Source organism: Megalobrama amblycephala, linkage group LG17 (genome assembly GCF_018812025.1).
Source record: "Megalobrama amblycephala isolate DHTTF-2021 linkage group LG17, ASM1881202v1, whole genome shotgun sequence".
In the NCBI taxonomy this organism is placed as follows: domain Eukaryota; kingdom Metazoa; phylum Chordata; class Actinopteri; order Cypriniformes; family Xenocyprididae; genus Megalobrama; species Megalobrama amblycephala.
In genome coordinates this window covers 1122793-1139759 of record NC_063060.1, presented here as the reverse complement: position 1 = coordinate 1139759, position 16967 = coordinate 1122793, and the positions used below count along the sequence as shown (strand labels likewise).

General features: G+C 39.2%; 1 protein-coding gene and 1 long non-coding RNA gene across 3 annotated transcripts in view; one reads left to right on the top strand and one right to left on the bottom strand.

Annotated features, from left to right (window-relative positions):
• Window positions 1-1911, bottom strand: part of LOC125251741 — a 36343-nt gene extending 34432 nt beyond the window's left edge. Inside the window, exons 1-3 of one of the 2 annotated variants that reach the window (XR_007181073.1) lie at window positions 1648-1911; window positions 1057-1198; window positions 832-947 (exon numbers count right to left, since the gene is read on the bottom strand). This is a non-coding gene — a long non-coding RNA (uncharacterized LOC125251741). The remainder of the gene's footprint in view (window positions 1-831; window positions 948-1056; window positions 1199-1647) is intronic. The other variant, XR_007181074.1, reaches the window with a different exon arrangement.
• Window positions 1912-6712: 4801 nt separating this feature from the next.
• Window positions 6713-16967, top strand: part of LOC125250858 — a 13285-nt gene continuing 3030 nt past the window's right edge. The window contains exons 1-4 of the mRNA XM_048163645.1: window positions 6713-6803; window positions 8604-8716; window positions 9417-9445; window positions 9578-9641. Coding sequence (XP_048019602.1) covers window positions 8611-8716; window positions 9417-9445; window positions 9578-9641 — 199 coding nt within the window. The 5' untranslated portion in view covers window positions 6713-6803; window positions 8604-8610. The remainder of the gene's footprint in view (window positions 6804-8603; window positions 8717-9416; window positions 9446-9577; window positions 9642-16967) is intronic.

Sequence of the window (16967 nt, the reverse complement as noted above, 5' to 3'; positions counted from 1 at the left end):
ACTACAAATATTTTTGGGCTGGGTACGTTTTTTTAATGTTTTGAAAGAAGTCTTTTCTGCTCACCTAGGCTGCATTTATTTGATAAAAAAATACAGTAAAAACAGTAAAATTGTGAAAAAATATTATAATTCAAAACAGCTGTTTTCTATGTGAAAATATTGTGAAATGTAATTTATATTCAGTGATCATTGCTGAATTTTCAGCATCATTACTCCAGTCTTCAGTGTCACATGATCCTTCAGAAATCATTCTGATATGATGATTTGCTGCTCAAGAAACATTTATGATTATTATCAATGTTGAAAACAGTTCATATATTTGTGGAGCATTTTATTTTTCAGCATTTGTTGATGAATAGAAAGTTCATTTATTTGAAAGAGAAATCTTTTGTGATATTATAAAGGTCTTTACTGTCACTTTTGATCAATTTCATGCATTCTTATACTGAATAAAAGTATAGACCCCAAACTTTGTATTTGTATTTACTTCAGTCACATTTATGAATTGCATTAGATGCAAAACATCCAAGCAAGTGTTTTTATTGCAAAAAAGGACACTTAACAAGCAAAACAATTGACAAAAAGACATTTGTTTAGTCTGAGATGATGAAACAGTAGATCTATTGTTAAGTGTCAGTGCTGTGACACTTCACTAAAACAACAAAAAACTCACTAAAACACCAACTGATTAAAAGCTATCAAGCAAAAATGATGAATAATAGCGACATGAGCGAAGAGAAAAGATCTTGCAGAATTTGAGTGTAACTGAAGTGTTTAAATCTGGAGAAGGACCATCATAACACACAAGATGTGTCTCTCATACAGCCGTACCTCCGCTCCAAACTGGCTCCTTGTCCTTGCCAAAGATCACAGAGCTTTGCAACCCATCTGCGCAGTCTTGTGTCCTGGGACGAGGTCTGGTTTATTGAGCGCTCAGCTTGTGTCCTCTGTGATGAACAGAAAACAGTGTCATTTCTCACAGTGAATAAAGCGCTGCTGTAGTTTGTGTATTTAGAGCATGTGGAAGCCCAGGGCGACGTTAGCCCACTTTCTTACCCTCCACTAAACACTGGCAGGAGCTCAGAAAGGCCTCAAACACCTTCAAGACTCGAGATCATTTGTTCATGCTTCAGGTCGCTGTTAGTGTGAGACTATAACTGATCGCTCAGGTGCGCATGACAGCGTCTGCTTCTCAACCCTGAAATAGATTTGAAATGATTTCAGTCAGAGATATATTACTGTTCAAATGTTTGGGGTCATTCTGCAGTAAAGTGGAAAAAATTATACTTTCTCACTCAGTATTTCTGTCTTGTTCTTACTGGAAATTAAAAACATTCAAAATGTATGACAGTTTCTATAAAAATATGAAGCCGATTTCAACATTGATAATAATCGTAAATGTTTCTTGAGTATCAAATCATCATATTAGAATGATATCTGAAGGATCATGTGACACTGAAGACTGGAGTAATGATGCTGAAAATTCGGATTTGATCACAGGAATAAATTACATTTTTTTTTTATCAAACTGTATTTTTGATCAAACAAATGCAGCCTTAGTAAGCTGGACTTTTTTGGTTAAAAATGATCCAAAACCAATTTTTAAACAAGTACATAACCAGCCAGTGTTCAGAACTCTCTTCTTACCTTAGCCCGATTCACAACCGTAAGCTTGTAATGTTTTCTAATTCGAGTGGTACTGGTAGGTTTCCGCGGGAAATTCGAGCATGCATGCAGCCGTTCGTCTTTGCGTCATTACGTCACGCCTGATGTGAAGAGGCAAAACTTTAATGAGTATGCGTTTAACAGAGCTGTGACACAATCAGTTAAGCTGTTCTTAATCTCAACCCTTTTCACATGTCCGGGTTTCTCGAAGCGGAAGTCGTCATAGTTGGGTAAAATTCTATGTGACGTCACCGTCGACCGTTATGACTGCGGTCACGCCCACTGAGTGGCAAAAGACTGAGCGGCATCATTGGTAAAATGATCGAAAAACACACAAAACACATCCAAAACGGGAAAGAGCTTTGCGATTGACTGTACAAATAGATTTGACACAAAATTTGAGGTATATTTTTACAGACTGCTAAAAGCTATAGAAAAAAGAAGCAAATCTGTAATTCACAGAAACGGCTGGACTCCATATTGTCCTATATTGTATTGTTATATATTGTGTTGACAACTCATCAATTAAATATTTACCATCTTATATTTTGCATAACTGGGTGTTTTTAAATGAACACTGACAAAAACTATACAAGTTTTACGGCTGGATGATATGACCTATATTGTATTTATATAAAGCGTTATATTTATAAGGCACATCAGGAAACACGACTCCTGGCTGCATGTAAATATCCATGGATTAGATTTCTTTGACATGTCATAAGGAACACTTTCGAGCCCAACCTTTAGTGTAATCGTTTGTTTTACTCGCGTTTTCGGAGTTTCCTCTATTAAATCCAGTCATGCAGCAGGTTGTTTTGCCACTCAGTCCAGCTGAGGGAGCGCGTTCCGGCGGGAAAGTGACGTCTATACATTAAATATATATTTTTGTGTCCCTATTTTCTCAAATAGCAAAATAAAAATTCAACAACTGTGTTTTAACAACTTTCAAAAAGAGGTAAAATTAGAGTGAGATTGATAATGGCAGTCAGAAGAGAGAAAGATGACAACTTTACTGTATTAAACACACTCACAGCAGTGTTAACTAGTTTTTTGGTAATTTTATTAAAGGTAATACAATACTTAGTGTTATAAATGTACATACATAAAAAAAAAAAAAAAAAATGAAAATATAAAAAACTTTGCAAGATTTACGATGTTGATGACCGTTAAAACGCGTCAGTATTTAACTTTCACATGTAAGTGAAACAGACCGGGGCTAGTTGTCACACAAGTGACAATCCTTATCAACAAGTCTAGATATCAGAAACTATCAGGGTTTAAAGGATTAGTTCACTTTCAAATTAAAATTTCCTGATAATTTACTCACCCCCTTGTCATCCAAGATGTTCATGTCTTTCTTTCTTCAGTCGAAGAGAAATTAAGGTTTTTGAGGAAAACATTCCAGGATTTTTCTCCATATAGTGGACTTCACTGGAGCCCAAACGGTTGAAGGTCAAAATTACAGTTTCAGAGCAGCTTCAAAGCATTTTACATGATCCCAGACGAGGAATAAGAGTCTTATCTAGAGAAACCATCACTCATTTTCTAAAAAAAAAATTAAATTTTATACATTTTAACCATAAATGCTCATCTTGAACTAGCTCTCTTCTTCTTCTCTATTAGAATTCCGGCAGTGAAGAAGCTGCTAAGTGTATTACTGCCCTCCATAGGTCAAAGTTTGAACTAATTGTTATATACTTGCACTAGCATATTGCATATAAAAATGAGTTCAAACTTTGACCTGTGGAGGGCAGTGATACACTTTGAAGCTGTACTTCCGCCTACATCACGCGTGACCTTTCCAACATGATTACGTAATGCGTGGAGCATCACAGAACAGTGCAAGATGAGCATTTGTGGTTAAAATGTATAAAATTTAACATTTTTCTTAGAAAATAGCGATGGTTTCTCTAGATAAGACTCTTATCTAGACCTTCATTTCTTTTCCACTGAAGACAGAAAGACATGAACATCTTGGATGACATGGAGGTGGACATTTGAAATCGGAAGTGAACTAATCCTTTAAGTCAGAAGTTCATAAATTAACTCTCAAAAATAAACCCTTACGGATAAACATAAAAAAGAAGCCCCTGATGCTTCCTTACTATTAGTATTAATTATTTAAGCGGTGTGATAGTCTAATGTTTCAGGATCAGATCAGCTGGAGTTATACTGAATGAACACTATTCGGATGAGAATATCTGTGAATGTTCCTTGTTCTTCTTGGAAAGACCCGCTGAAGGTTTCCTTGCGGCATAAACCCGTTTGCATCACCTGAATGCACCGAGAATTAACATGATCAGACAGTAAAAGCACGTCTCTGACAGCGAGGACTCGTTCTGTGCAGGGAAAGGTCACATAGAGACGCCATTTCCACTTCTGCGAAATATGAAATACTGTCTCACCCTCTTAAACAACATTTAATGAGAGCAGACAGCTGAAAGCATCTGTCTCGCCTTCTAACCGCGATGAAATCAGCCATGAAGGAGAGAAAGAGAGACTTCAAATCGGTCATGATGCAACTATTGCCAAAGAGCACATAAGATATGAACCCTACCGAACTTCACTATCACCAGCAAAACAATCCTATAATGTGTTCATATACACAAACAGAACCAGCTCTGGTATTCAGCTCATGTTCTGTTATATTTTAGTAATCATTTTCTGCTGCTGCAGACGAGATCAACAGTCAAATTCAGGTCAGATTTGTTGATCTGTAGATTTAATGCTTCACGAGGACTTACAGCGTCCTCTAGTGGTTGTCTCTTGATATTTTACACAGATTAAAGGGATAGTTTCACCTAGAAATTAAAATTCTGTCATCGTTTACTCACCCTCAAGTTGTTCCAAACCTGAATTTCTTTCTTCTGCTGACGAGAAGATATTTTGAAAAATGTTGGTAACCAAACAGTTGTGGGACACATAGTATGGAAGTCAATGGGACCCATCAACTTTCATAGTTTTTATTAATTTTCTATATTAACATGTCACAATATTCCTTATTTAAATAATGCTGTATTTGGGGGGCCTGAAAACGCAAACTTTTGAAAACAGGTTTCAAAGTGCAAGTTTTTGAAAATGATTTCCAAGGGGCCATTCACACAGGACATGTTGTTGTGTTTTAAAGGTGCCCTAGAACTTTTTTTTAAAAGATGTAATATAAGTCTAAGGTGTCCCCTGAATGTGTCTGTGACGTTTCAGCTCAAAATACCCCATAGATTTTTTTTTATTCATTTTTTTAACTGCCTATTTTGGGGCATAATTAGAAATGAGCCGATTCAGGGTGTGTGGCCCTTTAAATCTGGTGCTCCACGCCCCAAGAGCTCGCGCTTGCCTTAAACAACATAAAAAAGGTTCAAACAGCTAATATAACCCTCAAAATGGATCTTTACAAAGTGTTCGTCATGCAGCATGTCTAATCGCGTAAGTACAGTGTTTATTTTGATTGAGTTTGATAGTGCTCCGTGGCTAACGGCTAATGCTACACTGTTGGAGAGATTTATAAAGAATGAAGTTGTGTTTATGAATTATACAGACTGCAAGTGTTTAAAAATGAAAATAGCGACGGCTCTTGTCTCCGTGAATACAGTAAGAAACGATGGTAACTTTAACCACATTTAACAGTACACGAAACATTTAGAAAGACAATTTACAAATATCACAAAAAATATCATGTTATCATGAATCATGTCAGTTATTATTGCTCCATCTGCCATTTTTTGCTATTGTTCTTGCTTGCTTACCTAGTCTGATGATTCAGCTGTGCACAGATCCAGACGTCAATACTGGCTGCCCTTGTGTAATGTCTTGAACATGAGCTGGCATATGCAAATATTGGGGCGTACACCCCGACTGTTACGTAACAGTCGGTGTTATGTTGAGATTCGCCTGTTCTTCTGAGGTCTTTTAAACAAATGAGATTTATATAAGAAGGAGGAAACAATGGAGTTTGAGACTCACTGTATGTTATTTTCATGTACTGAACTCTTGTTATTTAACTATGCCGAGGTAAATTCAATTTTTGAATCTAGGGCACCTTTAAAGGGGACCTATAATGCCCCTTTCACAAGATGTAATATAAGTCTCTGGTGTCTCCAGAATGTGTCTTTGTGAAGTTCCAGCTCAAAATACCCCACAGATCATTTATTATATTCGGGTGTGAGCAAAAACACGCCGTTTTTGTGTGTGTCCCTTTAAATGCAAATGAGCTGCTGCTCCCCACCCCCTTTCCAGAAGAGGGCGGAGCTTTAACAGCTCAACAATAACAAAGCTGGAGAATCTCACGCAGCCAAAATGAGGAAAGTGTTCAGCCTTACATTGTTCAAACCGGAGTCGACACTGATGGAGAGACTCAGGAAGAAGTTACAACTTTTAGACGTTTCTGAATGGTTAGTGGATAAATTGATGTAGTTGCTGTGGAGTTGATTCAACTCATCCACTAGCATGTGCCGTCATGTTCATCTTTTGTGTTGAATTGACCCTCGTTTGTGAAGCAGTCCGGCGTAAAATGACGGCATGACAACAACACTCTACTACAACAACTCTTCCTCTTCTCTAAAGCAGCCCAACATGGCCCCGCCCCCTTTGTTGCATGTTCTCAGGGGCGGGGTTTATGTAAATTTTAGGGTTTGTGATGTCACTGACCTGGGAAGAAGCTTGTTATAGTCCCTACCAGCCATTTAAAAAGCGATTTCTGTAAAAGAAAATATCTCCCTTTGCATTGAACTTTGAGCGTCGTAACTTTGCAGATGTTGTTTATGATCAAACAGCAACATTACACACTAACTAAAGTTTAAAAAGTCAAATCATAATCAACCACCCCTTTAAACTAAATGAAAATGAGAAATGCTGCCATCTGTGATGCATGTTTCAGATGCTGCTGTAATGCACAGACTCCTGACAGGCAGCCGTCACCTCCTACATAAACCACATTTCATCCCAGGGAATTATCAGTGTCCTGTAATGGCACGCTTTGTTTTTTTCATTCTGCTGCACCTGTGCATGTCTGTCACGTGTGTGAGTGTGTGTTCGTGTGTGTTCGTGAGTGTGTGTGTGTGTGTGTGCATGGATCAGTGCTCTCACACCGCCGTCCTCTCTGGCTGTCCTCCTCGGGTCTCCTGCTCACCTCCACGCAGGTAAGCCGCACTGTTACAGAGGTCAAAGGTGATGTCCAACGAGGTGTTTGTGTGATTCTTACTGCTTTCTGAATGGAAACTGACTGATGTTGTATGAGAAACATTTGCATAGAGATTTTCTGAACTGAACTGATCTGAATGACACTATTGTCTTTTTAGAGCTGCTTTTACAGCAGAATTGAATTCTGTTTAATACAGTTAAGTTGCTTTGACTCAGTCTGTATTGTATAAAGAGCTATAGAAATAAAGCTGATCTGACACTTTACAGTACGGTTGTTAACAAGAACTAACAATACTTCTGAAGCATTAGTTAATGTCTACATCAAAATTAAAAAGTTGTATCTTTTAATTAACAATGTATTTGTATTAACTAATGTTAACAAAGATTAATAAATTCTGTAACAGATGTATTGCTCATTGCTGGTCAATGTTAATGTTAAATAATACAACCTTATTCTAAAGTGTTACCAGATTTACAGTGTTTTTTGACACTAAATTTAATAAATTGGTCCTTAAATGTTTAAGGTTCCTACACCTACAGTTTTTCCAGTTGTCTGCAATATTATAAAAAATGTTTTTTTAGGGATATATTAGTTCTCACGAGACTGATTACTTCAATTAAATATTATTTAATTAAAAATATTCAAAGTAATATTTTAATATTTAATATTAAAATAAATATTGTAATAAATATTTCAATATTTTAAATATTATTTAATTTTATAATTAAATATTTTAGAGCACAGCCTAATTAAAAAAAAATAGTTCCAATTCTGTAAATCGCTATCTTTAAATTTAAATCTTTTAAAATTTTCTATGGAATCACTGGATATTTTTCCACAATGCATGAAGCCAAAGTCCCTTTAAGACAAGTCATTTCACTCGGCGGCCATCTTTGAAACGCCTCTCGGGCATCCTGGGCATCATGCAGCTCCTGTCTCTTTGAATGGGGAAACATCAGATTCTCCAAAACCTTACGATTAAATTTCATATTTGAAATCACCAATGAAATCTAACAACAACCGACTCAAAAATTTAGTTTCTAAACGCTCGAATCATGACAAAAAAAAAACTGTATGGCTCAAGCTAATGCGCATGCGCAGACCTAAATGTGCGTCTCTTCTGAGGCGCGTGTCTGACTGTTTCTATAGAAACCGGTGATTCTAACGGCCGCTGAAGTGACGCGATGACTTTACCAGTCGGCGATTGGCTCTTGGCTTTAGAAGGCGGGACTTATTCCGCCATATTGCGCGTTACACTTTCTCCCATTCAAAACAATACGAGTGACACGTCTTGTGTTATTCTATAGTCTTTGATGAAGCTTAAACACAGAAATACACTGTTGCATTAATGTTAAAAACTCTCCAAGATGATTACACTGAAATGCAATGTATCTTCATTTCTTTTATGGTGTCTGTGTTTTATTGCTCTTTATATAAAGTGTCCAGCTTCATCCTCATACATTCAGTACACACTGTATATAGGGCGATCTAGACTATATAGCAAATCTCAACTGCTTGATTATTTATGTTGTTGCAAAATGTTAACTATATTATTGTACAGCTCTAATCTGATAAATGCAGTTATAAGGCATAAAGATATTATGAACATTATCATCATGATTTTCTCACAATGTGTATTGTGAAAAGCACCATATATATATATATATATATATATATATATATATATTAGAATTGAATATTTATAATACTTTGCATTTGAATAATGTCTGTGTATCCAGTAATATTTTCCTCATCTGGATATCTTCAGAGTTTTATGCACCTTTTCTCTCTCTATCAGGTGAGCTATGGATGAAAGCACCTTTGAGACATTTGAGGAAGAGCTTGGTAAACCACTGCAAGACGTTCCTCCGACCAAACCTATCAGACAAGTGCGAACCGGAAGCAGAGCAGGTACAAATGAGCACAAAGATGAGCAAATGCAAACAAGCAGAGAAGTGATTTGTGCATGTTTCTACTTTATATTTCTGTTTCAAACATGAATATAAAGCCTCAGGAATCAAGATGTCTTGGAAACAAAGCGTTCTTTCTAAATTAAGATCAGGGAATGAACACTATTTGTGGTGTTAAAGTGAACAGTGAGTCTAATAATACAACACAACAGCCTTGACAGACACGAGAAACTCGACACCGTCCAACTGCTGATGTGACCTGCTCCTCAAAGAACAATTTTACTGATGCATGTCAATTTTTATAGAATAAAGGGGTGGGGCCTGGTTGAGTTATGGTAAGGGGCGGGACATTTGCCTAACACCAATCACAACACACTGCTCCAGCCGACCAATCAGAGCACATTGTGGTTTTCAGAAGGAGGGGCTTCATAGAGACAGGAACTAAACAGAGCGTTACTGACAGACTGAGAAGAGAGGAGCTGCAACAATGGAGAATAATAATAACCTGTTCTAGTAGAGCACAAAAACAACATTGAGACTGTGTAAAAGGGTGTAACAGTTCCTCTTTAAATGTTTCTCACTGATTAAAGTTAACCGATGAATAGGTTAACTGTAGAATTTTTAATCATTAAAATTACTGAAATGTATTTATTCTACTATTATATGTTTGTCATGTCATTCTGATCTGTTGTTGTTTATAGAGATGTACGCTCAGAGGAGGGTGCGAGAGGTGAGTCTGATATCACATGACAGCTGGAGATCACGGTGCCACATTCATGGCCTGTTTAAGGCCAAACCATTTGAGCATGACCTCTAACACAGACATTTACAGTTCCATTAATAAACCTTCTGTGTCCTACAGGAAGCTCCAATCGTGCAGCAAGTCCCGAAGATGGTTCCACGGGAACATCCGCTCTCCAGCGGCAGTATGTCGACCCTGATCACCTGCAAAAAAAACATAGAGCAAAGTTGATCAAAGCAAACATTTCGTGAACGAACACAAAGTTTCTTGGGGGATGGAATAGTTTTGCGAAAAAAGCATTGAAATATAACGCAAAGTTTATCAGGGGAATATAAATGTTTTGCAAGAGAATGCAAAATGTTTAATATTTTAATTATTATTATTTTAATTATTTATATAATTCATATAATTAACAGATATGAAGGAGGAGTAGTTAAATGTGATGGGAGGGAAAATTATATTTACCAGTGCTTGCTTTCTTTTAGAAAACTTTTGCATTCCTCTGAGAAATTTGTGTTGGCGCGTAAAAATTTTGTGTTGGCTCGCAAAAGCTCTGGAATATAGTTTTTCCTCCTAGTACTTCATATATTTCCATCACAAAAGTTTTGCAAAGGGGGACGGAATAGTTTTGCGAAAATAAGCATTAAAATGTAACGCAAAGTTTATCAGGGGAACACAAATATTTTGCAAGCGAACGCAAAGTTTCTTGGGGGAAGGAATAGTTTTGCGAGAAAAATAATTTAAATTTAACACAAAGTTTATCAGGGGAATGTAAATATTTTGCAAGCGAACGCAAAGTTTAACAGGGGATGGAATAGTCTTGCGAAAAAGCATTGAAATATAACTTAAAATTTATCAGGTGAACACAAATAATTTGCGAGCGAATGCAAAGTTTCTTGAGGGACAGAATAGTTTTGCAAAAAAAAGCATTGAAATATAGCAACGTTTATTAGGGGAACGCAAATATTTTGCGAGCAAACGCAAAGTTTCTCAGGGGAAGGAATAGTTTTGCGAGAAAAGCATTGAAATATATCCCAAAGTTTATCAGGGGAACGCAAATATTTTGCAAGCGAACGCAAAGTTTAACAGGTGATGGAATCGTTTTGCAAGAAAAAGAATAGAAATTTAAAGCAAAGTTTAATGGGATGGAATAGTTTTGCGTGAAAAGCGTTGAAATATAACAAAGTTTATCAGGTGAACACAAATATTTTGCGAGCGAATGCAAAGTTTCTTGGGGGAAGGAACAGTTTTGCAAAAAAAAGCATTGAAATATAGCAACGTTTATTAGGGGAACGCAAATATTTTGCGAGCAAACGCAAAGTTTCTCAGGGGAAGGAATAGTTTTGCGAGAAAAGCATTGAAATATATCCCAAAGTTTATCAGGGGAACGCAAATATTTTGCAAGCGAACGCAAAGTTTAACAGGTGATGGAATCGTTTTGCAAGAAAAAGAATAGAAATTTAAAGCAAAGTTTAATGGGATGGAATAGTTTTGCGTGAAAAGCATTGAAATATAACAAAGTTTATCAGGTGAACACAAATATTTTGCGAGCGAATGCAAAGTTTCTTGTGGGATGGAATAGTTTTGTGAGAAAAAGAATTGAAATTTAATGCAAAGTTTATCAGGGGAATGTAAATATTTTGCGAGCGAACGCAAAATTTCTTGGGGGAAGGAATAGTTTTGCCAAAAAAAGCATTAAAATATAACAAAGTTTATAAGGGGAACGCAATATTTTGCAAGCGAACGCAAAGTTTAACAGGGTATGGAATAGTCTTGCGAAAAAGCATTGAAATATAACTTAAAATTTATCAGGTGAACACAAATAATTTGCGAGCGAATGCAAAGTTTCTTGGGGGAAGGAATAGTTTTGTGAGAAAAAGAATTGAAATTTAATGCAAAGTTTATCAGGGGAATGTAAATATTTTGCGAGCGAACGCAAAATTTCTTGGGGGAAGGAATAGTTTTGCCAAAAAAAGCATTAAAATATAACAAAGTTTATAAGGGGAATGCAATATTTTGCAAGCGAATGCAAAGTTTAACAGGGGATGGAATAGTCTTGCGAAAAAGCATTGAAATATAACTTAAAATTTATCAGGTGAACACAAATAATTTGCGAGCGAATGCAAAGTTTCTTGGGGGAAGGAATAGTTTTGTGAGAAAAAGAATTGAAATTTAATGCAAAGTTTATCAGGGGAATGTAAATATTTTGCAAGCAAATGCAAAGTTTCTTGAGGGACAGAATAGTTTTGCAAAAAAAAGCATTGAAATATAGCAACGTTTATTAGGGGAACGCAAATATTTTGCGAGCAAACGCAAAGTTTCTCAGGGGAAGGAATAGTTTTGCGAGAAAAGCATTGAAATATATCCCAAAGTTTATCAGGGGAACGCAAATATTTTGCAAGCGAACGCAAAGTTTAACAGGTGATGGAATCGTTTTGCAAGAAAAAGAATAGAAATTTAAAGCAAAGTTTAATGGGATGGAATAGTTTTGCGTGAAAAGCGTTGAAATATAACAAAGTTTATCAGGTGAACGCAAATATTTTGCGAGCGAATGCAAAGTTTCTTGTGGGATGGAATAGTTTTGTGAGAAAAAGAATTGAAATTTAATGCAAAGTTTATCAGGGGAATGTAAATATTTTGCGAGCGAACGCAAAATTTCTTGGGGGAAGGAATAGTTTTGCCAAAAAAAGCATTAAAATATAACAAAGTTTATAAGGGGAACGCAATATTTTGCAAGCGAACGCAAAGTTTCTCAGGGAAGGAATAGTTTTGCGAGAAAAATAATTGAAATATAACCCAAAGTTTATCAGGGGAACATAAATATTTTGCGAGAAAAAGCATTGAAATTTAAGGCAAAGTTTATCAGGGGAATGCAAATATTTTGCAAGCGAACGCAAAGTTTAACAGGATGGAACAGTCTTGCGAAAAAAGCATTGAAATATAACTTAAAATTTATCAGGTGAACACAAATATTTTGCGAACAAACGCAAAGTTTCTTGAGGGATGGAACAGTCTTGCAAGAAAAAGAACTGAAATTTAACGCAAAGTTTATCAGGGGAATGTAAATATTTTGCGAGCGAATGCAAAATTTCTTGGGGGAAGGAATAGTTTTGCAAAAAAAAGCATTAAAATATAACAAAGTTTATCAGGGGAACGCAATATTTTGAGAGTGAACGCAAAGTTTCTTGGGGAAGGAATAGTTTTGCGAGAAAAAGAATTGAAATATATATCCAAAGTTTATCAGGGGAAAGTACATATTTTGCGAGAAAAAGCATTGAAATTTAAGGCAAAGTTTATCAGGGGAATGCAAATATTTTGCAAGCGAACGCAAAGTTTAACAGGCGATGGAACAGTTTTGCGAGAAAAAGAATTGAAATTTAACGCAAAGTTTAACGGGATGGAACAGTCTTGCGAAAAAAGCATTGAAATATAACTTAAAGTTTATCAGGTGAACGCAAATATTTTGCAAGCGAATGCAAAGTTTCTTGAGGGATGGAATAGTTTTGTGAGAAAAAGAACGTCTCAGGTTACTCATGTAACCATGGTTCCCTGAGAACAGGGAACGAGACTCTGCGTTGCCACGCTTTGGGGAACGTCACACGTGACTGGGTGTCTGAAAAACCAACTATCCAACAACGCCAATGCTCATTGGCCGGCGACAGCCTATGACGTCATAGGGGCGCGACCCGGATGTATAAAAGCGCGCCCGCGGGAGCAGTCATTATCCATCGTCTTGAAGGGACTGCCCAGCAGGCCGCCTGAAGCATGGCAAAGGAACGCAGAGTCTCGTTCCCTGTTCTCAGGGAACCATGGTTACATGAGTAACCTGAGACGTTCCCTTTCGAAGGGAACTCAACTCTGCGTTGCCACGCTTTGGGGAACGATATACCAACGCCGCCATGATTAAGGAGAGTGCCTGCCAAAAAATATGGCTGAGGCAAAAGACCTCAAGGCAGTTCTCAAACTGCCCAGCAACTCCCCCTCGGGTCACACCAGGCTGTCAGTGACAGCATTCCCTTTGGCCAACAGCCCAAGCTGAACTTCCAAAAGGCTACTACCTTTCTCTTTCAACAAATAGAGCCTAAAGAAATCGCTAAGGCGTCCGGGACCCACTTTCCCGAAGGAAAAGTGGTCCCTTTAAGGGAATGTGGCCAAGGAACCAAAGGGAACCTCGGCCAGCCACTCTTGAGGGGAACGGGGTCACCCTCATTGCCACCAGGGAGGCCGACCTGGTCCCCTAAGGGAACAGACTTAGTCCAGGCCAACCCTGTCTGAATACAGAGCCTCTAGAAAGCATTCTTGAAGAAGAAAACAGGTAAGAGTGACTGCAGAAAGGCAGAAACCAGCTCAGACCCACGCGTAGAGACGGGCATCCTGGAGAGCAGAACTCAGCTGAATGCTATGAACCCTCATATCGAGGGGAGATAATCCGCTCACCTAGGATCTACCCAGTGCTTAATTAACGCACTGAGGAGGCTGTGCGCAGAAAACCCTGAAAGGGGAGCACAAACCAGCCTAGGGCTGATTCTTAAGATGGGGCCTGATGAAGGCCTAACCATCATAACCAGCTTAGGGAGCTAAGCACTATTACCAAACCCAACCCCAAGGGGGAAGCGCAGAGCTCACCTAACAGGTAGACTATGCCAAGAGCACATAATCATGGAGGCCCGAGAGGGACTTACAACATGACAACAGAAGTACACTCCAGAAACGACCCGTTTCAGTAAAACGCCTTTCTGAACACCTGTCTAACGTACAGAGACAGATAACTTCCATGGCAGCCGTGGGGAAGCTGCACAGTGCTCCTTAATAATCCACCCAACACAATCCGACAAGCAGTGTACTCAGTAAAAAACACTTTTTACTCTTTAAACAAGAGGAGTACAGCGTACGCCAAAACGTATTAAGGAAGGCCTGGAAGGCCTATAACCTCAACAAACACGTGGCATCAGCTCGTGGTAGTGTTTAGGTCCCAAGCCAGGTAAACAACCCGCAAAAGAGGGGGTTGAATCTACCACTTGGGCCCCTGGCCAGCGAAAGTGTATATGACTAGTTCTCAGGGAGAAATACACCCAAAACAAACACCAGTATGTCCAATAAAGGCGGCCCGCAGGCTTAGCATCCTTCAGGACACACGGCGTAAGTCTCGTGGCCGTTTCCAGGAGCACAAAGATCCAACCTAAGCGCTAGGTGGCTCTTAGCTCAACTAGAATCATCGACTCAGAGGCAACAATAGGTTAAACCAAACCTCAGTAAGGTTTCACTACTGACATCTCATCCAGAGCCGCACAGAAAAACACAATCTGTGCCAACACGTAAACTAAAAAGGAGGCCTGAAGGGGCCTGCCGATTCAATGACACGTGGCTTCAGTTCGTGAATTTCCAGGGAACCAAGCTACAGGGAACCAGCTCTAACCCAATAAACTATGGAAGCTAACTGCTACCTGTGCTAGGCTACACTTTCCAAACAGGCAAAGTACCCTAAGTTTTGTGACTAAAGGGAACCATACACAACCAACATGGCTTAAGGGAGGCTAGTTGAGCCTGCTACCTCAAACAACATGCTGCAGGGCCTGAAGCAGTGTAAAGACCAAAACAGTATGTGAGCAGACTGAAATCTATTACACAGCAGTATAAAACTATTGCTAACTAGAAGGAGGCTGAACAGTCTAGCCTACAATCACCGTTATATGCAATATAGCTGATAAACAGATAACTGAAAAGGGAGCTGACAGATACTAACTTTTCTCAAAAAGTGATCTAGCTACCCTGAGTATGCAATCCAACAGGTGATGCACTCAGTAACACTGGGGAAAGGATTCACCAAACACTTACATAGAGGCTGCTTTTAAGAAGGCCTACTATCATAAGCGGGTGCCAACCTGTGGCAGCATATCAAGCTCACATACCAAATGTAGGGCAAACGTCTAGAACTCAAAGAAACTTTGAAATGCATGCAATTTGACAGAGAGAAAAAATAAAATCATTGCTACAGATTCTCAAATCTGTTCCAAGCCTTAGAGGACAGAGCTAAAACGCTGGCATAGTCAACTCAAACTTGAAAATATCAAGTGGCTCGGAAGAAAATATTTTTTCCTCTCAGCATGAATGTTCTAGAGAGTAGGGCCTAGCAACATTAATAGCATAAACTTATCTACGCAAAGATAAGGGCCTACCACCTGAGAAACAGCATCAGGTCTCTAACAAAGCAGTCTAAAACCTAGCTGTTACACTCATCGTTGCACCTACATAAGCAATGGGATAATCTGGGCAAAAAATTCAGCCACTCCCTCAGGAGAAGGCCAAAACTAAATTATTTATACACTTAGTTCTAGCCTGGCCAAAACATACAGGCCTATTCAAAATAACAGGCGCTAATATAATAAGCCTGATCTCTACCTCGAAATTTCAGATAAGAAATACAGCAAAGATCACAGCCATCGCGCTGGGCGGCCAATTAGGATCGCCACAAACGCATAAACTGAAGTGATGAGCGCCAGCTCAAACTATACTGACAACAGTCGAACGGCAGAACATACAGAGAGAAAAACTGAACAGCAGCCATTCTGTGGCTCGCTCAGTCAGTCTCAACACTCCAGTTTTTCTTTTTTTGCCCAAAAAACCCCTATTACATGTTTACTGTTACACATTCAGGAAACAATACAGGAATAAAAACAAGGTCGAACATTTAAGCGATTAAATCAGACCTTGTCTTACCTTCCCGCGGCTCGAAGACCAGAGATTCCTTCCACGTTCTTTCATAGTAGAAGAATGATATCCCCGGTTCCATAAGCCTACGAACCTTTTCACTATCAAGCCAGAAGGCGGGCCTTCAGAAAAAGTTTCATCATGGGCCGGCCACCGGCCTGACTGTTCAAAGGTGTTATCCTGAACGTGCACAGATTAGAATTAAAAACATATCCCGGGAGGACGAAGAAAAGGGGCGAAGGAAAGTACCAAACCCTCCCTCGCCCAGAGAGGGGAGCAATCAGCGGCGTTGATTACGCCGCCGATCGATCACCTCCCTCAGATCACCTCTCCTTTTCTTCGCATCCCGCCGCTTCTGAGACTTACTCCGAGGTGGAGGAGGTGCTCGAGCGGCGACGCTGGATCTCTGACCCTGCCTCTGAGCCTCGGCTCGAGGCGGACCAGAGCCTCCCGGTTGTCTGGGCCCAGAATCGGACCTGAGCGGTATGAAACTCTTAAACGCTGCTGAGCGCGCCCTCGCCTCCCTAAACTTTCCAACGACCGTCTCAACGGAACCGCCGAAAAGTTCAGATGGCGAGACCGGGGCATCGAGGAGAGAGCCCTTCTCTTTCTCCCCGATGTCCGCCATGGTCAACCAAAGGTGCCTCTCCGTAGCCACCATAGCCGCCATCGATCTTCCAATCGAGGCGGCCGTTTGCTTAGTGGCACGGAGAGCCAAATCCGTGGTTTGGCGCAGCTCAGCCACCGCATCAGGGGACAAACCCTGCCCCTGATCCAGGTCCTTCAGCAGGTCAGCCTGGTA